Genomic DNA, 22,594 nt, shown 5'->3' with positions numbered 1-22,594 from the left:
GACCGCGATGCCTACGACGCCTGCGGAGTCGACCAACGCCACCATTGATGCACAAGGGTATTGCTCGAAGAAGCAATCTCTGGATCCAGTCTGACGCCTGGGGGAAAATTCTAAGGTAAGGAATCTGCAACTAGAATTCTCTATCAGATACAGTTTTTAATAATGTTGTGCTCTTAAGTTCAACTGTTTATTTGTATAAATATTGTGAGTGCACAAACAGTCCATTTGGGATGTGAATTATGAGTTTCATGGCGAGGTTGCAAGTCATGGTTTTAGTAATAGACCTTTATTGGATACATTTGAGATTTTTTAAGTCAATTATTTATACACACATACACATTTCTTACTAAAAAAATATGAATGTAACATATTTTACATCAAGGGGCCTGGGGAAAAAGAAATACTAAGGTTACCTAAACAGATTTAAAGCTTAAGATCTCTCCAGTGGTATTAGCCCGGGCTTATATTGCTGAGCAGTCCTGTTGACCAAACACTTGGATGTTAACTGTCTAAAAGAATGAACCTAGACAATGATTCTGTACCCCCTGTTTTGAAGGAATTGTAGATCAGAAAAAAGGTGTGATCAAAATAGACATAAGGTTAGGGAATTGTGCTCACTTGGTGGACTGGCTAACTTTTTAAGACATTACATATCTTTGATAAGTTTCCAGAGAAGTACATTTCCTCAATTTAAAATTTAGGAATATCTCATATATGGAAAACATAAGTTATAAATTAAAAGGATGGTCTCCAATAAATTGAGCTGTTTAGTTATGAAAATACACAGCACAGATTTTTCCAAATGCAATGTACATACAGACTGTATTGAATGCTGTTACTGAAGACAAAGACAATGTAATCTCTGATTGATAAATGCAATGCAGTGTTCCTGTGCATGTAAACCTTGGTCTGTCATGACTAGAAAATTCAATGCATGATTCAATAAATGTCAGGATTTCAGTCCAGAATCGAATTTGGAAAAAGTTACAGAGTAATTCACACAATGTTAGATCTTCTAGGTCCTGCCATAAACATAATTATCCCAGCACCACCTACCATGCCAATCATAGAATCACCTCCTCTTCCCAATTTTCCTCTTTCATTCTATTATGAGGTGCTTGAGGGGTCAATTCCTCTTAAAAGTCTCTGGGAGGTCAGGGATTCTTTGCGAATCCACCTCTTTGGCCATAGAATGACAATAAATTCCACTTTTTCTAATGTAGAATGAAGAAATTCTACTGAAATTCATAGAACAGACCACCACATTTAAAAGACAAATGCCTCATTGGACTGGAAGCAAACCAAGTCCTACCAAAGTCCAAACGTCTTTTAAATTCTAAATACTATAATTGAGTCAGAAAATATCTTTAGTGGCTTTCCTTTTTGGTGCTTTTGAAAAACTTGATGGAGAGATGAAGGGGCTAGCACAAAATAGTTATTGGAGCATAAATTGCACTCTTACGCATACAAGGTTTTATGTTTTGCTGCCAAGTGATGACCAACACACATCGGAGATAAATGATCACTGGACAGATATGATCCTGACAAAGTCTGGGTGGTGTGTATTAGACCAGATCACGCATACACATATACATATGTGTATATATATGATATAGTATTCAGTAGGGCTAACTGTAATGTGGTCCAATAGTGCCATAGGGGATTCGGTAGATGACAAACTATGAGGCTGAAGGCCAAGTGGTTTGTAAATGTCACTAGAACCCTGAGACAGCAATATAGGACCATTTTACATATGTTATCCGTTACATACTTTTTGTATTACATATCTATTTTGGGGTAGTCATCTTCGAAAATCGGCTTTCTTCAAATTTCAACTAACAATTGGCACTGATTGCAGTTTTAATTTTTAGATTTACCTTTTCTGAATAAATTGTGGATAAGACAATGGACAGTGGTGAAGGCCCAATGATTTATTTTATTCTGTGACTGCAGCATTTACAAGTTAATTATTAATTAACTGGATGTACCACATAATTTGCAGATGTCACAAACAATGTTGTAGTTAAAATGGATGAAAATACTGCCAGAGAATGTGCCACATACGTTGCATTTTTCTGCTGCATAATTAAGAAAATGTTGCTGCATAATAGCCCATACAACGGTAAAGCTCTGCAGAGCAGGTTGAGTGGTTGTCATTATGATTCATAGCGAACTGTGAAATATTTCCCATATTTTACATTTCACTGTGAGATATGAGTTTTAATCCCACTGAACTTGGTGATTTTGGGAAATAAAAAGTACCCAAACATACATTTATATTTATGGGATCCTTCAAATAGGGCACCAGAGAATGCAGCAGGAAGGATGTCATCCCCACAAGAGGACAAAGAATCATATGTGGGAACAAAGAAAAAGAGGGAAAAAAGTGGCAGAGAGTTGGAAGAATCACATAGCAAGAACATGAGAGATAGAAAAAGAGAAAGGGAGATATTAGGAGGAGGTAAAGACACAGCTACAGACGTCTAAAGGTATTTTACCTAAGACAACCAGTAGGCCGTCCGCCCTTTATTAACGAAGGTAAAAAGGCTTGGAAGAAGTTACAGTTATGGTGGAAAGTAGTTTTTTTTTGCACACTGTAGGTTGAATACCTGGCGGGGTGGGGTCCATGAGCAATTCACAACAATTTTCTTGGAATGCTGTCCTAAGAAGTGCCTTCTAGTGAAATAGCATAGATTATTGAGCAAGTGGAAAAGATTTGGCAGATTGGTAGAGGAATTTATGAGTAAGCCAAGCCTCCCAGGTAAACTTTTTACCAAGGAGGTTTGTGAGGATTTTTGGGCATTCTCAAAGGTGCTCATTTAGAACTAATTAGCTGGTAATAGGACTGTAGTGTTGGGGCTCTAGGCCCCCATGCTACTAAAATGGACTACATTGACACTGTTTCTTGGTAGGTATGACTGGCCTGGGCACGTGCACCCGGCCTTTTTTCTTGCCAGGGTCACCTGACCGGTGACGCCTGTGTTGGGTGGGTGTGGGGTGTATGTGGGAGGCCAGCCCTCAGCAGAGAGGCTGGCCAAACACTAGAACGTGTCCAGCAGTACACTACATTCCTCCAAAACTTTGAGGAACAAAAACAAAGTCCAACCTGCAAAAGAAAACACAGTAACAAAAACACCACCATCAGTCTCTCGGCCTCGAGAAGGCAGGCCACAGGATTGCAGTGGGCAGGTGCAGCTGGGAGCACACGGATCCTTCTGCACAAGTTCATGATTTAACCAGGTACAGCCGGGCACGAACACTGTGCGGAAGAGGTCCGGACTCTGACAGTCAGATGGTTGGTTAAGTGCCCACTGATGGTTCAGTCCTGTGTGCACTCGTGGCGAGGCTGGTGGTGTTTACAGTTCAATGTGTTCGAATAGGGCGCGTCATTCGAACTGGGTGGATCAAGAGTGTTGGCGGAGTCCACTGTGAATCTGCTAGCCGAGACATCCTGGCTTCATGAAGGCCAATCCCTCGAAGACGGATTACATCTGTGAAGGCGTGAAGTCCTCCTCTGAAGCCTTTGTACATCCCGACACTCTGATGGCAGAGCTGCTTCCAGACCACCTCTCGTTTGTGGATTCTTCACTATGGAACTTCCTTGAGGGCTTTTCGATGGGTTTGCCTCGGGATTGGCATGGACTGTGCTGGGCTGCGTGTGGGCTATCTGCCGGCCGCTGCAGGCTCTCCGACAGGAGCCATGGTCAAATCATTCGTACAACCACAAGGGTGGATGTTTTGTGGTCAGGGCGCTTGCCGACATGGATCAGGTGCATGCGGGCTCTCAGACGGTCTCAGGGCAATTGTCTCTCACGCTGCCAGGAGGGTGTCTAGTTGGTGTCATGTTAATTCACTGAAGACAGTCTTGGTGTGCTGTGACCTGTTGGAGTCTCCATTGCACAGGCTTGCTTGTCTCCTTGACTTCATCGGTGGGGCAATGTCCAGGCCTCTCTCAAGCTTGAGAGGCCCCTTGTCTGGGTTGTCACGGGACTGCTTGTGGTCTGCGCTGGGGCTGCTTGTGTGCCACACAGGGCAGCTGCAAGACGTCCTAGGAGCCACTGCCTAGTTGCTCGTGCAATTACAGGGGTAGATGGCTCTAGGTCACAAATTGCTCTTGTCACCGAGAGCAGGATACAGACAGGGCGAGCAGTTGCTCATTGGTTGACTGGTTCTTCAGAGCATTAAAGCAGAGGTGTAGGACTCCAGTCTGGTTGTTTAACTGCTTCTTTGATGGATACCGTGATGCACATGGCAATGATGATGTTTGCCATTTGGAGACCTGGACGACAAGTGATGTTGCTGGAGTAAGGGTGATTGGAGTAACTTCGTCATAGCGAGTGCAGTCTTTTGCTCATGTGCAGATGCTAGCAGTGGTGCCATCTGCATCAAGCAGCCGATAACAGGTGGCTTGGATGGTCACCTTTGACGTGTGGGGTAAGTACGCGGTTTGCGCATGGCGTCTTAGATTTGGTACTCCCGCCAAGCTGTCTCCAGTGACGTCACCGCACCCCAGTGGCTGTCTTGTCTGTGGGTGCACTCTTCCTTTGTTGTGGGAGTCCTCCATCTCTCCACCCTATTGATCTTCCGTTCTTGTTCTTCTGTGGTCGTCAGGTCTCCTTTCTTCCTTCTTCATATAGTGTGGTGCTGCACCACGCTTTCTTCTCCTTTGTTGTGTGGACCTTTGAAAGGTCCTGTCCTGTCCAAGGACTAGGCGTTTCTCAGTGTTGCTGGGTGGCATTGTGCCACTTGGGGTGTGCGACTCTCCTCTTGCCTGTTGTGGGTCACTGCCGACTCCGTCTTGAGGCAGTGTGGGGGAGGACACTCCTTGCTGAGTCTCAGGCACGTTGCAGGGCAGTGACGGCTGGTCACTTTCTTTTCCGCTTCCTCTTCACTGGAGGGCGCAGTGCTTGCGCCTTAAGGCAGTGCCTTCTTAGCACTGGGTCCTGCTTGAAGTCTTGGTGTGCTTTGCAGGGTTGGTCGCTTCTGATGACCTCCTGTGTGAAGGGCCAATGGTGGCCATCTTGTGTTGCAGAAAAGCCGGCTGGCACAGCCTCTTGTCCTGTGCGTTACGTCACGCTCTGGGGTGCTCTCTCCAATTTCGTGGGCGTTGTCTTAGTCGTCACGTTCTCTGGCACAGCTCTCTGCACATGTGACATAGTCTCTCTTTTCCTGGACGTCCTTTGTTATTGCCTGGCATGTCCCTTTCTTGTCCTGCAGTGATGTCCATCACTGCTGAGACATGTGGCGTTCTTTCGGCGATGGATGGAAGCCAGGGGCTGCGCAGTCCATGCGCGCACTCTTCATGCCTTACGTGGCACTTGCGTCCATTTCTCATGGGTGCAGCTTGGTTGGAGCAGCTGCAGTCTTCTCCTTCCCTGTGCAACGTCGTCCGGGTCGCGTCCTTCTTCCTCGCCGTTTACGTCTTCTGCGCCATTTCCGTCCGGGGGCGCACTCTCGGTCTGGAGCAGTCACTTTCTGAAGTGCTGCTGTAAACTTGCCTTCATCCAAGCTTGTTTTTCTTTAAAACAGAAATATGGTGCAGTACCAACTTTGGCTACTGGATGCCAGTAGTGCACTTCTTTTCTATGTTGAAGACAGTCTTTCCTGTTACCGGGCCTCATTGTCTGAAACAGATGCCGGTGAGGAGGACATGCTGCCGGCAGGACTTCTCATGCTGGTGGGGGCTACAGGTAGGTGCCATTATATTTATCATTTATCTTCCCCCTTTTCTCTTCTCTTTTTTTTCCTTTCTGTCCATTTTTTCCAAAAATGCACAGCCTCGTTTGAAGAGGCATGCAGAGGGCAAGAATTTCAGTGAGAGGGGGTGGGGGCTCCGGGCACTGCTTTTTTCTTCTAGGTGAGTGTCAGCACCTCAAAGCTTCACTGCACATGTTTTTATGGGGCCCTGGGCAATTTACTTGTGCTTGGTGCGTGTCTGCACCTTGTATTTCAAACTGCTTTTGGTGCGTGTCTGCACCTTATACTTCTCTTGTGTTTTCCTTGTTTTCTTTTTTCATAAGGGGGGGGGGGGCGGCCCTTGGCAATTATCTTCTGGTTGGTGCATGTCTGCACCATGGTCTTTCACTGTTTTCGGTGCGTGTCTGCACCGAAGCATTACTTTCGGTGCGTGTCTGCACCACTTTACTTGATCGCCACGAGAGTTGGTGGGGGTGGCTCTGGGCATTTTCTTTCTTTTGTGGTGCATACCAGCAACGTCACGGATCTCTAGTTGCTGCCGCAGCAGCCATCCTTTGTGCTGCAGCCGTTTTGCCGGCATCTTGTTTGGGTGGGGGCGGCCCTGGGAATAACTTATTCGGTGCGCGACAGCACCATGAATAAAAATGAAAAGGGGAAAACGGCCCCCAGTCGTTTTCTTTATTAGTGGTGCCCGATCGCAGCAGGCTCTTCACACGCGGTCACAGCATGCCTTCTCTTGCTCTGCGGGCTGTGTGTGTGGCCTTCCAAGGCCATTCCTGGAATATTTCTTGGGGGGCAGGGGACATATCAGCACCACCGGCGTTTCTCTGCTTCGCGCCTGCAGCAGTCCTTTCTTAGCGCTGCGGGCCACCATGCTCTATACTGTTACTCGTGGTCAGAGGCAGGCAAACTGCACGATGCTCCGTGAAGGGGGTGCAGCCTTGGGCATAACCGCATTTTCTTTTTTTCCGTGGTGCGTAGCAGCACCATTTTCTACCTCGATGTGGAGGGTACCCCTGGCCTCACCTCATTCTCGGTGGAGTGCCGGACGGCGCTCCTGTTTCCCTCATCATTTCAGGGCTCACGGCGGGCACCAGTCTCTCCACCGGGTTACTGTCCTGTTCCTTCCATGAGGGAAGTAGTCATCTGCAGCCACGTGGGGTTACTCAACCCACCTTCGTCGCCAATGTAGTGTTGGGGCTCTAGGCCCCCAAGCTACTAAAATGGACTACATGGACACTGTTTCTTGGTAGGTATGACTGGCCTGGGCACGTGCGCCCTGCCCTTTTTATTGCCAGGGTCACCTGACCGGTGACGCCTGTGTTGGGTGGGTGTGGGGTGTATGTGGGAGGCCAGCCCTCAGCAGAGAGGCTGGCCAAACACTAGAACGTTTCCAGCAGGACACTACAAGGACTACTGCATGCCTGAGGTATAAATGAAAGTACTACCGGGATGGCAACAAAAACTGTCTTAGTCTTATGCAGGTTCACCCAAAGTCAGGAGGGTGCAAAGGGTAAATAGGCTTTGGCGGCCACATGATTGTTACAGCTGAAGTCCTTTTCCTGAGAAGCAAAGGTAGTGGCGGGGGAAACTGAAAAGCACATGGTGATGATTAAAAAGAGGAGCAGCATTTGAAAAATGCAAGTAATTCAAAGAGTAATTAACCAGCTTTAAGTAGTTGGTTGTAAGAGGTTCTCGGCAAGCTAGCCTATTCCCATTATTAGGGGTAATAATTTATATGAATTTGTTTGCCTGTTAAGGGAGTTTTGTGAGAAGAAAAGGAAGGGGAAGCGATGTACATGATCTGAGACCTAGGTGACTGTAGTCAATTGCACAATTTCGCTAAAAAATATATCCAAAAAAACATTTGCCTAAAACACACAAAGAGGTTTACGTAATGTGAGGTTTGTAAGCAGCATGTGTAAGTGAACACTCAGTGATCTCTGTTTAATATTAAGAATGAACTGCCTGCATACATTAAATGTACTGCCATTCTAAATTCGAAAAATCAAGAGTACACTGTGAGTGGAGCTCATGAGGGCAAAACTAACTGCCTATTGCACAAACCAAAACCCAGCATTCTATTTGGGATGTAGCCACACCAGTTGGAATATAAGACCCCAGTCACATCCTGTTCAGTAGGCACGGGCCACACAGGGCTATTGGTCCACAGACTACAATAATTCTGGAATACCCAATGTACAGATGTGAGTCTCTTATTTCAAAGTGGGACTCCCCATCCAGCTTATCCACCCACTTTTCCTCCCTTTTCCCCAGTCTACTGGTTCTCAGGACTAATGTGGTGTAGTCTCCATTATGACTGCCTATCTCCCCAACTTCTCTTAGCACACACTGTCAAAGGCTCTAGGTGTGCTTCAGTCTCTCACCTGTTTTTGGTGGCATGGCACGGGAGTCATGTTGAACTTTCCCATAGCGGTGGGTTCTCTGGTGGTGGACTGGACCTTCCTGCACAACATGCAACAGTCCTGCTGGAGGTGAACAGCTGGGGCCGGCATAGCAATTCCACAGCAGGAACAGATGCTTTTGGCAAAGGCTGCCCTCTGGGTATAGATGATCGCCCTGCATAGGCAAGCCTTGGGGACTTGGTAGGTTCGACCCAGTCACTTCAGTGAGTTTATGGATAGTTTTGCTGGGGGTCAACCCTGGGGAAGGTGCCTTGCAGTCTGCTTCTCCAGGTGTGAGACTCGGACAATGGCAAAAGTTCCAGATGAAAGCCCATGTCTCTGTGGCAGTACCCTGATTATGCGCCAAGGTCTTTGGCGTCAAAGCTGCCAGGTGCTATTTTCAGCATTCAGTGACAGAAAGCGAAGCCCACAGACCTTCAGAGCAGGCTTTCTCCAGGGCATGTCTGGGGTAGAGTCAGGTCTTCTACGGGTAGAGGGGGACCCTGTGAAGGCACCGCTGAATTGCAGTCTACTTCCTCTGGCATTCAGAACCACATGGCATGACCTAGCAGGGATGCAGTCACACTGTGAACGTTCACTGCCAGATACCTATTCCTCCTTCAGTCAGACCAGTCAATTAGGCACCCAAGTTCCAGTGCCTGGGCAGGGATTACAGGGGTGTACACAGAGATACCCTGACATGCACTGGCAGGGTGGCTATTCCTCAAACAATGCTGCTTGGATCAAATAGCACTCTTGATTGTGTTGATCACTCAGATTGAGAGTCTCTTTTGGATTGCACCAGGATTAATTTATACAGCTCCTTTCAACTGTCTGCTCCTATTGCATGGTTGGTGTTACCCTTCCCTCAAGTAGGGCTTCTTGGGTACTAGACCAAGTCAGCAATTTTTCCAACAGATCAGACTCTAGGGAGTTGGCTGCCTGGCAGACACCAGCCCTTGGGAGCACAGTGGTTGCGGAGTATCCCCTCCTCATTTAAAAAAACCCTTGAAACTGTATAAAAGTCGAAGAAGCTGACCCACTTGTTATAGAGTTAGCAGACAAATATGTGGATTCTCAGTCTGCCTTTTCAGGACCGGCTTGAGTCAGTTCACTTTTCAAATTTCCTTAACAGTCTGGCATCCAAACTCAGTCTTTGAGTTGCCTCTGGGCTGGGCACTCACAACAGATTCACGCAGAGGTGTGAAGTCTGTATCTTGACTCTCAAAAGCCACATCTGACAGTAATCAGGAACAGAGACAAAGGGCTGCTTATGCCACAGCTCACACCTTGACAACAGAAAGTGCAATCCACCTTTCTCCACTGTCATCAACCAAACTACAGTTCTAGGAACAGTAAGGGCCTGATTTAGACTTTGGTGGGGGGGGTTACTCCGTCACAAATGTGACAGATATCCCATCTGTCGTATTACAATTTCCATAGGCTATAATGGCAGAGTAACACAACAGGGATGTCCATATCCTGCTTCCCGGCTCGGCAAGGGAGGCTTCACTCTACTCTTGGTTATAGGGGTGTGGGGTCTCTGAAAGGGCTCTTTTGCCACAAGAAAGGGCGCAGGGATTCCATGTTACCAGGATCATCTTGACTCAACAGCTAAAGCACACTAAAGATCTCACCTAGTGTTGTGTACTTTGATGCTTGAAGACAGTATTGAAAGGAAAGCCACAATGATAGGGGATGTTTTCCTTTTTCAGATATTCTGTGATCTTCAACTTTTCTCACCACCTTGCCAATGTGGCTGGGGCTATGTCCTGAAAAACATCAAGACTGCAACTCGAACTCCAGATCTGGATGCTTTCTCATGCTGCCCTGGATCATTTATTTTGCTTTGTAGAAATGAACATTTTTCATGGCATCTGGTATCAGCCTTTTTACGGCATAGTTAATAGGAGGTCATCACTGTGTTCTGATTAACTGGATTGTTTGAGGGAGGTGGAAGGTGGAGGAGTATATCATGATCCTGCTACAGTTTCTCAAAGAGGTATTACCAAAGCTCAGAGTTGGAAATTGCAAATTGGATGGCATGGTCTGCAGGCTAGTATGGCTGAAGCAATTCTACCCTGTCCAAGATGGACTGGGTTAGATCATCTACTACAAGGTAAATCTCTTTCTGGACGTCAAGTTTCAGTTGTGAGAGCAGCATGGAGCTTTCACTTCTGGTAACTGGTAGGAGGAAGCTGGGATCTTGGAAATCTGTAAGGTGCCCAAAGTGACAAAAACATATCTTCAGACGCACAGAGGGAGAAGCAGAAAGGAGCAACACAATGCAACTTCAAATAACAATTTCACGTAGAGCAGCATTTGTGAGGTTGACAGATCAGGAAGGGCTAGTAGTCAGGGCTCATGTGCAGATTTCAATATCTGCACTGTAGTGGAGGACCTACAAGCAGAAGTTGCTGTAATCATCTGGGGAAGAGGAATATATGTCTGCTTTTACCAAGCCCAACAGCTAAAACGGTGGTTTGTACTCAAGTCTCCATAGCACATCCCCCAACAGAAACCATTAGCTAGACCTCCATAAAACCTAAGCAGTAATCGCCAAAGTTTACTGCAACATGGAAGCGCAAACCTCAAGGTGGAATATGTTTCTCAAGCGATCTCATCAAAGGCTGCTAAGGAAGAAATTCAGTGTGCCACTGTAGAACACAAACCCAACAGAAAGTCACAATCAATCCTGCAAAGCAAGGGCAGCCTCAACTTTCAACTCCCTCCACCCTATCCTTTTGTGACATACTCAAGCGCTAAATAAATGATATCATAGACATCTCAACAGCACCTCACACTCCACAAATGGTTAAGAAGCTCCATTCAGAACCCTGCTCAGGAGTATCATCCACACAAAAAATGTATGCGTAGATCAGTCTGCCAGGTATGGACCCAGTCTGCAAGGTTTGAAGGGACCACCACTTATCAGAAGTAGGAGGTAAACAAAGTCAGAAGGCACCTCTGCAGACCTCATGCCTTTGTCTATTTAACCTCAATGCTCCTGTGGCGTTGCATCACACTCCGCAGTTCCAAGTCAAACAGAATCGCAGATCTCTGCTTTTCAAAGCTGACAAGCGAGCCTTGAGAGCGCAACCTAACAAACAGGGGTGGTTACTTCCAACCATTATCTTCAGCTGGCTCAACACAACAGGGTCTAAACTTCACCTCAATAAGACATACTTGATGTACCTGGCACCAAGCAATCCTATGAGCAGTTCCAAGTCACACAGAACCATAGATCTCTGCTTTTCAAGGCTGACAAGCGAGCCTTGAGTGCGCAACCAAACAAGCAGGGGAGGTTACTTCTAACCATTATCTTCAGCTGGCTCAACACAATAGGGTCTAAATTTCACCTGATGTACCTGGCACCAAGCAATCCTGTGAGCAAATTTTGTGAGATACAGAAACATGGAGCTGCTGGCTCCTGTAAAGATCTACAGCCCCATAACACTAACATTTTAATGAAATTAAAATGGATCCCACATCTGTTTGGGGGTGAAGGAGCTTTGTGTTCTTGACCCGGCTTGCTCTTTGTTGAGTGGGATTCGGGCCACTGAAAAACACTCAAAAGTTCAGGGCTTCTAGTCTATATCGGTTTTAAGAAATAATCACATCCCTCCCTCTGAAGCCTTTTAAGGTGATCCAGCTAGAGTGAAAATCTGACATGTGGCTGACATCCCCGCCCCACGAGCTTTCATTAGCACACGCCTATCTATGGAAAAACCGGCCTATTTTCTCTCTGGAATAGCCAGCTCTAAGCAAGGCGCCTTGAATACAAAGAACCCGAAACCGCTTTCTCAAATCCCAATAAATCAAAGATTACTAAATGTGTCAATGCCACATTCCCACCACATCACTTCTAAGGTGCTCTCTGGTCCTAAGAAACACCAAGTTTTTCCTCACAAATTTTCATTTAGCATCATAAAAAATATGAAAGATGTTGTCAAAACACAATTAATAGAAAGTTGTGACCAACGAAACTCACCTAGCGAATTTAGTCATACTCACCAAGCGGCAGTATTCGTATATTGCTGTACGTCTTACTAAGCATCTGGAGTTCCTAAAATAAAATGACGAATTATGAAGTTAGTCTAAAAAAGATCGATTTAGGGTCCAATTAAAGCAAGGAACATCGCTATTAATTTACTTAATTTTCAGTTAATTCTATCGCACACACTTTGCAAGACTAAATAAGTTAGCTACCCCCTGGAGAACAGTCCCTTCACAATTCCATGTCTTGAGAGAGTCACACATTGCCCTTGGCTGAATATAAGGCCGGCTAATATTTACTGCACAAGCCATCTACACAAGCAAAGGGGTTTTGCTTCGGCATCTTCACTGAATTCATACACACAGCATGTCTCGTCCTGTTTGTGAAAGCCCATAGATTTTTTTTTTTTTTAAATCTTTCTCTCTCTCTCTCTCCCAACTCATCCTTAACAACAATTACTCAAAGATTAAACCCAGAAGTTGAGGCCTATTAAAAAAAAAAAAAAGTATAGAAAGTGATTTTGAGTAATGCCGAAGCGTAGTGGGGTCAGTAAGTGTGTGGGCAGAGCCACTCAAAGGTGTGGAGAGAAACTGCCAAATATCCTGTAACAATTTTCATTGCCTTTCACCTACAGGCACCAACATTTAAAATATTTAGTCCAACTATGCACTCAAGTAATAGCTAATTTTTGTATTACATTTGTAAAACATAGATTGTTAACATTTAATCTCACCAGCAAAGCGTAATACACTTGCAATTGTTATAACAAATGGTCATAACCCCAATGAAATAGAAAAAACAAATTAAGTAAAGCAAACGGTTTTGAGCTCGTATTCATAATATCCTTTATAGCTGGACCCATGATATCAGTGGTGATGTACTACTTTGCACTGAATTGTAACGCCTTAACATGCATTTGCAATGCAACAGGTCTCGCATTTGCTTGAGTTAGAGCTATTGGCTTTGTAAATGCATAGCAGGACTTTAATGTTGTCCTCTCTGCCACATAATTCCAGTGGCCCTGCATATAACTAAAGCACTTCCATTCACCTTCTTCCTCTATCTGCAGCAAAAAATGAAAATATTGCCTTTACTTATTATATTTTTATATTAATATTCTTGGGTCCCTCCCAACCTAGTGTGGGGACTCAAATGATCTAGACAGAAAGAGCAGGTCATACGGTGAGTTTGGGCAAAAATGTTTTGTAAAACGGAATGCCCTGCAAACCGAGTGCAGCGAATGTTGTAGTATCTTGACTGTAATGCTCAGAACAGCCACTAGAGGGCACCACTATGAAAATAATACTTGTAAGGAACATGGTCATATAACCATACAGTCAGCAACTAAGTGCATAACAACATGAAAATAAAGTGGCAGAAAATAATGCAGTGGAAGGATATATGTAGCCCCTAGAGGACATAGGGGGTTATTCTAACTTTGGAGGAGTGTTAATCCGTCCCAAAAGTGACGGTAAAGTGACGGATATACCACCAGCCGTATTACGAGTTCCATAGGATATAATGGACTCGTAATACGGCTGGTGGTAAATCCGTCACTTTTCCGTCACTTTTGGGACGGATTAACACCTCCTCCAAAGTTAGAATAACCCCCATAGTGCCTTACACATTTACAGGCCTAGCAGGCCTACTGAAATATTATTACAAACAAGGCCCTTAACCCCTTAGTTGTGGATGTCGGCCACACTACCTCCCTGGTGTGGGTCACAACCAGTGGCCAACACCAGGGAGGGGGTTACAAAATAACCCCGGGAGATGTTCGGGAAGGCCGTTTGAAACAGGAGTCTTTCCCCTTTCAAACAAGGCCTTCCTGAATAGGTTTCCTGGCCCTCGATTGCAGCGCAGTTGTCTTGCAGTTGCAGCTTGCACCTTCAAAGCAATGCACATACTTCAACTGATGCGTTTCAACTGTAGCTTTTAGGCGGCAATAAAAAAGTCAAGTAGGTCTTGTGATTATGTTTCTGCTACAAAAGGATCAGACTTTTGTCTAGTGGCAGTTTTGGTGCCATAAAGAAGCACAGAAGGATTATATGCCTACTGCAAAGCGCAAATCTGTATTTTATGTAAATAGCTGAGTACAGTTGTAAAGTCAGCTATTACCTGCACTATAATATACAAATGAAATGTATGTGCGGGAGGGGGGCGGCTATGGACAGATGAAGGGCACTTTTGCTGGGTGGTAGTGAGGGAATCCTACGTAAGCTAGTGTTTTAGAGCAACAGTGTAGCCAGTAGCAGAGATGGCATTTCGTTGGATGACTGCTGCTCACGCCCTCACTATAGAGGACAGCTCTGACATAGGATCAGCGACTGAGACAGCAGATACTGAGACATCATCTGAGGGATAGGATAATGGCGCAGACTCAGAGTGATTTTTCATTTGGAGGAGTCCCATTCGATAACTCCTCTTCCAGTACTTATGAGGGAGGTGATGAAGACAGTCCTGCTGTCCCTTCACAAGCATAGTCTGTGTAACAGGACAATAGCAGGTTAGCCCAACCCAGAGAGCAAGTAAATGCGGCAGCAAGCACAGAGAGAGAGAGTGCTCTCTTGGGAGCTCGCCAATTTAGTTCAGCCCCAAATTCCACCGCCCAAATCATATTGTGGAGACATCAAAATGACATATCACAGAACAAACTGGTTTTGTAAGGCAGGCACCTGTATTTTTGGTCCTGGGCTCGGCGGCCATATAGGAAAACATACTAAACCCAGACAATTCTGGAAATTAGACATCCTGGGGGAGTCCACAGAGGTGTGACTTGTGTGGATTCCCCAAAGTTTTCTTACCCAGAATACCCTGCAAAGCTGAAATGTTGAATAAAAACCACCCAGTGATTCCTCACCTGTCCTGATAAAAACACTACCCCACTTGAGTGACTGTACCTAGTGCCTGCGTCAGGAATGGATCACCCCAGGGTCAACAGTTGCCTTATGTAAGGACCAACATTGACTGTTGTGTGATCTATTCTTGTCGCGCGCACTAGGCCTACCCAGAACAAGTGAGGTACAATTTTTATCGAGAGACTTGGGGGAATGCTGGGTGGAAGGAAATTTGTGGCTCCTCTCAGATTCCAGAACTTTGTCACCGAAATGTGAGGAAAAAGTGTTTTTTGGCCAAATGTTGAGGTTTGCAAGGGATTCTGTGTAACAGAACCTGGAGAGGGCCCCACAAGTCACCCCATCTAGGATTCCCCTAGGTGTCTAGTTTTAAAAAATGCACAGGTTTGGTAGGTTTCCCTAGGTGCTGTCTGAGCTAGAGGCCAAAATCTACAGATAAGCCCTTTGCAAAAAACACGTTAGATTTCAATGTAAAAATGTGATGTGTCCATGTTGGGTTTCCTGTCGCGAGCAATAGTCCTACCCAGGCAACTGAGGTACCATTTTCATCAGGAGACTTGGGGGAACACAGAATAGCAAAACAAGTGTTATTCCCCCTTGTCTTTCTCTACATGTTTTCCTTCCAAATGTAAGACAGTGTGTAAAAAAGACATCTATTTGAGAAATGGCCTGTAATTCACATACTAATATGGGCAAACTGGAATTCAGAGATGTGCAAAAAACCACTGCTTCTCAACACCTTATCTTATGCCCATTTTGGAAATACAAATGTTTCCTTGATATCTATGTTTCACTCTTTCTATTTCAGTAAATGAATTGCTATATACCCAGTAGAGAATGAAAACCCATTGCAAGGTCCAGCTCATTTATTGGCTCTGGGTTCCCAGGGATCTTGATGAACCCACAATCTCCATATATCCCCGCAACCAGAAGAATGCAGCAGACGTAACGGTATATTGCTTTAAAAAAATCTGACATTGCAAGAAAAAGTTACAGACTAAAACGTGGAGAAAAATGGCTGTAATTTTCAGCTCAATTTCAATATGTTTTTATTTCAGCTGTTATTTTCTGTAGGGAAACCTTGTAGGAGCTACACAAATGACCCCTTGCTGAATTCAGAATTTCGTTTACTTTTCAGAAATATTTAGCTTTCCAGGATCCAGCATTGGTTTCACACCCATTCCTGTCACTAACTGGAAGGAGGCTGAAAGCACAAAAAAAATAGTAAAAATTGGGTGGTCCCTGGGAAATGCCAAAATTGTGTTGAAAAATGTGGTTTTCTAATTCAAGTCCGCCTGTTCCTGAAAGCTGGGAAGATGGTGATTTTAGCACCGCAAACCCTTTGTTGATGCCATTTTCTGGGGAAAAAACACAAGCCTTCTTCGGCAGCCCTTTTTTCCAATTAAAAAAAAAAAAAAAACGAAATTCTAACTATATTTTGGCTAATTTCTTGGTCTCCTCCAGGGAAACGCACAAACTCTGTAAACCTTTAGAATCCCTAGGATATTGGAAAAAAAGGATGCAAACTTGGTGTCGATAGCTTACGTGGACAAAAAGTTATGAAGGCCTAAGCGCGTACTACCCCAAATAGCGAAAAAAGGCTCAGCACTCGGGCAGGATAAAAGGCCCAGCAGCTAAGAGGTTAAAAACACAAACTACTCCCAACTGTAAAACAGAACTTCCAGCCATAACAGAGCTTAATAAGACATTGAATGGTGGAAGAGGTTGCTATTTTGGATTCTCCCCCCCCCCCGAACCTAGGGTGGGGACCCAGAGATGACCTAGACAGAACGGGCGTGTCATGCTGAATATTTTGAGGGTGGTGCCATTGTCCTAGTTGTACCACACTGCGAGTTAGGAGCAAAATGTTTTGTAAAAGGATTGCCCACCCCAGAGCATTATGGGATGAATTTCTGAATGTAGCGAATATTGTAGTCTTGATTGCTCAGAACAGCCCCTAAAGGACACCATAATAAAAATAGCATTTGTAAGAAACATGCCCATGTAACCATATAGTCAGCACCCAGAGGTCATAACGACATGAAAACAGAATGGCCGAAAGTAGTGCAGTGTAACCATATGTGTAGCTCCAAGAGGACGTAGAGCCTTGCACATTTTCAGGCATAGCATGCCTACTGCATTACTATTGCAAACAAGGCCCTTAAAACACAAACTACTCTCAGCTGTAAAACAAAACAAAAGTTCCAACCATTAGAGAGCTTAAAAAACAAATACACTGAATAGTGGGAGAGGTTACTATTTTGGGGTCTCCCAACCTTGGGTGGGGACCTAGATATGACCTAGATAGAAAGAGTGTGTCATGCTGAATGGTTTGGTGGTGGTCCCTTTGTAGTAGAACCACCGCAGTCTGAGTCATGGGCAAAAATGTTTTGAAAAATAAATGCCCCACAAAGCATTATGGGGTAAGTTCCTGAGTTCAGTGAATATTGTAGTATCAGCTCTCCTGCTTAGCCGGGAGAGCCGATTTGAGGATTTTTGTGTTCATTTATTTTGTAAATACTTCATTTTGTATATTTTTCAACTGGTAAACTTGTAGAGTGGTCCTCATGTAAAGCACTCCTCTGATCGAGGTCGTGCTATATGAAACTTCAGGTAAAGTGCTCCTCCAATCAAGTTTGCACAATATCAAACTTCAGCGCTCCTCTGATTGAGTTTGCACTATATGAACTCTTTAAAAAAAAATATATATTAAATAAAAAGAACCCCATCCAGCTTGCATCCTTTGTGGGCAGACACCACAAAGAAACAGTGGCATGCCCAAAACAAGGAAGAAGGAGAAACAACATACAGCCATGCAGCGCAAAGAAGCAAGGCAAAAGAAAAAAACAGTACGCCACGCTAAGGTGTCTGGCCGATTGTGCAATAATGTAACAGGGCCAATCTGCAAGGCATAACAAAGCAGCCTCAAGCCGGCACAAAGATGAAGCATTTACCTAGGAAATTAAGGAAATTTTGAAAGGCAGGCCCAAGTGATGGGCGTGAGGTTGGCGTGGAAAAAGCCCACAGAGTATATTACAACAGGTCGAGGAGCGTTGCTAAGCTCGACCTAAAAATAACTTGTTCTTCTCACAGGCACACAGAGTTAGGCACCTTAGACACCAGCAGGACTCAGTCCAGGAAACACGCGCTCTGTTTTCAGCTTGTATGAAAAGGGTGACATAGCCAGAAGATTTAGGGGTGCAACGTAGGCCCCTGCTTTGTGTGTATGTGTTTTATGGGGGTGTAACATAGGCCCAAGCTGTGTGTGTGTGTGTGAAGGGGTTAAACACCTTAGTACCAGAGAATATATGCCCCTACGCGATAGGGAAGCTTCTGTTGCCACACATCATTTTCTGCTGGGGGCGCTATCATTTGTGTTAGGCCACTGGCAAGCACATGGGGGTGAGGAAGTGCCAAGTGAGTTAGAGGACACACATTCTTTCCCCTCAGCTCAAGCAAATCAATGACACGATTAACTTATCAATAGGAACTACTAGAAAAAATATGAAGACTTAAAAACGTCAACAGTTCCTAAGCACTTAGACTTCTGCTCTAGTTAAACCTCAGAAAGAAAAAAGAAAGAAAATAAGTAATAAGAGTCAACAGATTTATCGTTTTCAGGAGAGAGTATGGCGTGTTTGTTGGGAAATGTTTTTTTATGAAGTAATAAGCTGCTTGTTTGGGTAATAGTGTTGGCGTTTTCTCTATCCGATTGAACAAGGTAATTATTTTCACACCAATGAGGGAAGACCGATTTTAGAGCCAGATGCGTTGCCTTCAATCCCAACACGCCCAAGTTCCAAAATGATTCTCCTGGAAACCAAAGGCCTTTTGTTAGAGGTTGTTTGTAGCTTCACAGCCAAAGAGGTGGGCATCAGTCAAAATGGATAGGGACACGAGTTGTTGAAATAGAAATTGTCCCTCTATCAGTGAACGGAGACATCACTGTATGCTCCTTTACGTTTTCGCAATTATCCCGAATCAACATCACATTATTCTTCTCAATATTCAAAGGTTGTCTTCTACACTGCATCAAATCCGGAGTCCCACCCACGATGGAGGTCCCTTGAATTTCCTTACCAATGTTATCTTGTCAAGATAACTTTAAGTCCAGGCACTTTTCCTCGTTGTGGCTTTAGTGTTTATTATGTATATATACAGACAGTAGCTGTGATTATTCAATGATCTCTTACCAGTATTGTCTTATTCACAGTTTCCCGACATGTATACTTACCTGGGGGATACCATGAAACTTTTGTACATTTTTACTCTAGGGATGTCACGTTCCTTTGTTTTCCTACCGAAAATAAACAAAGATGGTTTTAAAAAGTGTTGACATTTAACTCTTCCCAATTTTGTCCTTTTACGGGCTGGCCAGGGAAAAGATTGAAGCATGCACGTTCAAACATTGCTGATCCGCCAACCACAGCAGCAGAGGTTTCACGTGGAGCTGTGCTCAAGGTAGAATGGCAGGAAACCCATCAACCTGAGGAGTCAGACTGGCTGCAATATTAAACGAGCGCTGATGGAGGGAAAGGACCATTTCTTTGGAACGGAAATTAGTGTTCTCAGGAAACATATTAGCAGAGCTTAAAACTAAACCGGCTCGCAAAGACACAAACTGTGTGCATGGGTCAAAATAAATAAATACATTTAAAAAAAAGTTTTAAAAAATCGCTTGCATACAGATTTGCAAAAATCTGTTTTCTTGTAACGTAAAATACAATACTATGCACTTCGGGAGTTTTCTTGGTGCAGATTTTGAGGCCAAAATGGTAATACCTTTTACTGGAAGAAGACAGTAATAAGGGTGGAGTGACCAACTCATTACTTGAAAGAGGCTGGATACTTTACTGCAGAGATGGAGGCAGGGCTGATGGCGCTCTGTGCGACTGTCATTTTTGTCACCCCCCACCCAATGACCGTCTCCTCGGGTTCCCTCACTACCACCGGGCAAATGTGCCCCATATCTCTCCATAGCCCCATTTTCACATACCTTTGTTTGTTTTAAAGCGCTTGTAAAGGCTGGCTTTACTAATCCACTCAGCTATCCACATAAAATATAGTTCTGTTCTTTGCCAGGCATGTTAACCCTCTCCGCTACTTTATGATAAAGCTGCTGCTAGACAAAACTCCCATCTCTCTCCCTAGCAGGAACATTTTCAAGAGGTATCTAGACATTTTAATTATATCCTGAATTCTGGACGCACAATGAACTCTGAACTTTTCAGCAGGCGCTTTTAAATCACAAGTTTCTAAGTTATTGCTAAACACAGCGCCACCCTGAGGTCAGTGCCCCCCCTAATCCAGTTCAGCACCCGCTGCGGCTGCACCGCTTGCACCACGCTAGAGCCGGCCTGGATGGAGGACCACTGGTCTTTGGTTTAATAGCTCAGTTGATACTGTCGGTTTTCACAGGGTTCTTGTTGCTAGAAAGATGTCAAATACACCAAAGACAGCCCTTGCCCAAGGGTCTTAAGTGATATGTATGGAGTCCTCTCCTTGGGGCACATTACTTTCAAAGTGACAACCCAAGTCTTCAACAATAAGCAAGCTAAAGGGGAGTTTTCAGTAGTTGAGGACCTTCTTTGTACCAGGCATGAATTCACTCATTCACAACCATAACAAGCAATACATTGGAACACCATAACATTCGCCAAATAGACTTGTTCAACATCAGCTGCATCACATATAACAAACTCCCGGGCACGAGTTTCTGGAAATCTCTCTACGAAGATCCTCCATGAAGATTTACACTGATTCCCACGAAGATATGCTGATTCTCCCTACAAACAGCATGTAGCCTCCAGAGGTATAGCAGATGACAAATTTTGCATTTATCTTCTGCTTCATTCGAACATTGGTATGGGGTGAAGCATGAATATTTAGATAACTGATGCCTCTTCTGCACAGTTGAGACTAGATTAAATTAGACTGCCGGTCAGATCGCTGGACACATTCTTGCTCTGGGCATGTGTATATATTTAGCAAACAAGGAATTACCACCTTTATTGGTTCTTGCTACATAGAAATTCCTGTAGGCATCTGACACAAGAGAATAAAAAAAAGCATAAGGAGTGTCAAAGAAATCAGATGATGCAGATATCAAAAATCACATACGATCTTGCTTGATGGATAAAATAAGGTAAATTCAGCTGAGTCACCCCACACATCAGCATGTTGCGGAGAGCAGTAATACTATCCGCAACATACAATAGTAATGGGGATAACATGGGTAAAACAGGGGAATAGGTTTCCCAGAAAATATTCTATGGTTGTATATCTAAGAGGACTAGAATAGGTTTTCAGTGTTCATGGAAAAGTGTGGTCCTGTCCCGGAGCATCTTTCTCGTTATTAGAACACCTTGTCTGGGAACATTTTTAAAAAGGAAGGGTGTGTTCTTGTCAATAAAGTCTTCACTGGTGCATACTTTGGAGTATTATTTATTTTGGGCCTACGTTTCTCATGTGAAGGAAGAGGCAGACACTTCATTGTGGAGAAGATATGTTGGAGGTGGAAATTCTTGGGGGTGTGCTCTTTGGCAGAGCACTGCAGTGTGCCAAAATGTTGAGCAAATACATGCTGGTCGTGACAGCGTGAAGTTAGGAAAAGGAGGAGCCTTTGAAGTCTGTGTGTCTAGGGCCTCCCCCAGCACAGCCACTGGAAATGTTGGTCATGAAGAATAGAATCATCAATTACGCTGTCAATCCTTTGAACTCCATAGGCAGCAGCACGGATCACTTATGGATCACCAAATTCGCAGACAGAAAGATGGGGACCTTCTGGACTCTTATTGGTGGAGAAGCTCCAAAATACTCAGATTAAGTGTACAATGTGGATACTTCATCCCTCTCTGGAGAATTCCATTATTGTCCCTCAGGATCTAGCATGACCTCTGGGAGAAAGAACCTTCTATCTTCTTATGATTTTCAAGTAAACAAAATCCAAAGCACTGAAGGGTCTTTTTTCAATGTCGTCTTCTCACAGGATGAGCAATTAAGGAAACAAAAGGTATAGTATCAAGGTGCCATCATGAAAAATTGATCTGGAAATGGTATAAGACACCCAAGGGTGTCATTGTAATTCCCACAACTTAAAAATCTGTTGTCTTTCGATTTTCCAGTTTACTGCAATTTGGGACCAAAGTGTGCAGACAAGCAACCTTCAAAAGGCAAAAATGTATTCATCCCTCTAAAAATGCAACGACTGCCTGCCCACTTTCTATATTTTTTTCAGTTTGGAATGGAGTTAAACAAAATCTTTAATATATTGCATTGGCGAGTAAAAGAAAAGGTAAAGCATTTTAGGATCTCCCTCACACGTGAGGATATTCCGTCTTCGTGAATATACGTGAAGCCACATAATGAATAACTGTTAACATCAGATAAATGACAGCACTTTCACATTCAAATGTGCCAGATGGGTACAGTACTATGTGAACCTGACCACTTATAGACTATTTTTCAGTGAGTTGGTGGGACTGCCATTGAAATAAATAGTACAAAAGTGGAGGTACCCACTAAACTGAGCAGGGCTAATGGGCAGGCCCTTTCATAGAATTATCAGATATTATAGATGTGTATGGACATTTCGGTCACATATATATATATATATATATAGGGCTGCCATTTTGATCATG

The 22,594-nt window shown here is 44.3% G+C and overlaps 1 protein-coding gene across 1 annotated transcript in view; it reads right to left on the bottom strand.

Moving 5' to 3' along the window:
* The window catches only part of LOC138301036 (C-signal-like), a 125,042-nt gene that overhangs the window by 56,660 nt on the left and 45,788 nt on the right, over positions 1 to 22,594 (bottom strand). The window contains exon 2 of the mRNA XM_069241062.1: positions 12,117 to 12,168. Within this exon, the coding sequence (XP_069097163.1) occupies positions 12,117 to 12,168 (52 nt within the window). The remainder of the gene's footprint in view (positions 1 to 12,116; positions 12,169 to 22,594) is intronic.

Source organism: Pleurodeles waltl, chromosome 6, assembly GCF_031143425.1.
Source record: "Pleurodeles waltl isolate 20211129_DDA chromosome 6, aPleWal1.hap1.20221129, whole genome shotgun sequence".
In the NCBI taxonomy this organism is placed as follows: Eukaryota; Metazoa; Chordata; class Amphibia; order Caudata; family Salamandridae; genus Pleurodeles; species Pleurodeles waltl.
The sequence above is the reverse complement of the archived record's forward strand: the minus strand, read 5'-3'. Positions and strand labels throughout refer to the sequence as shown.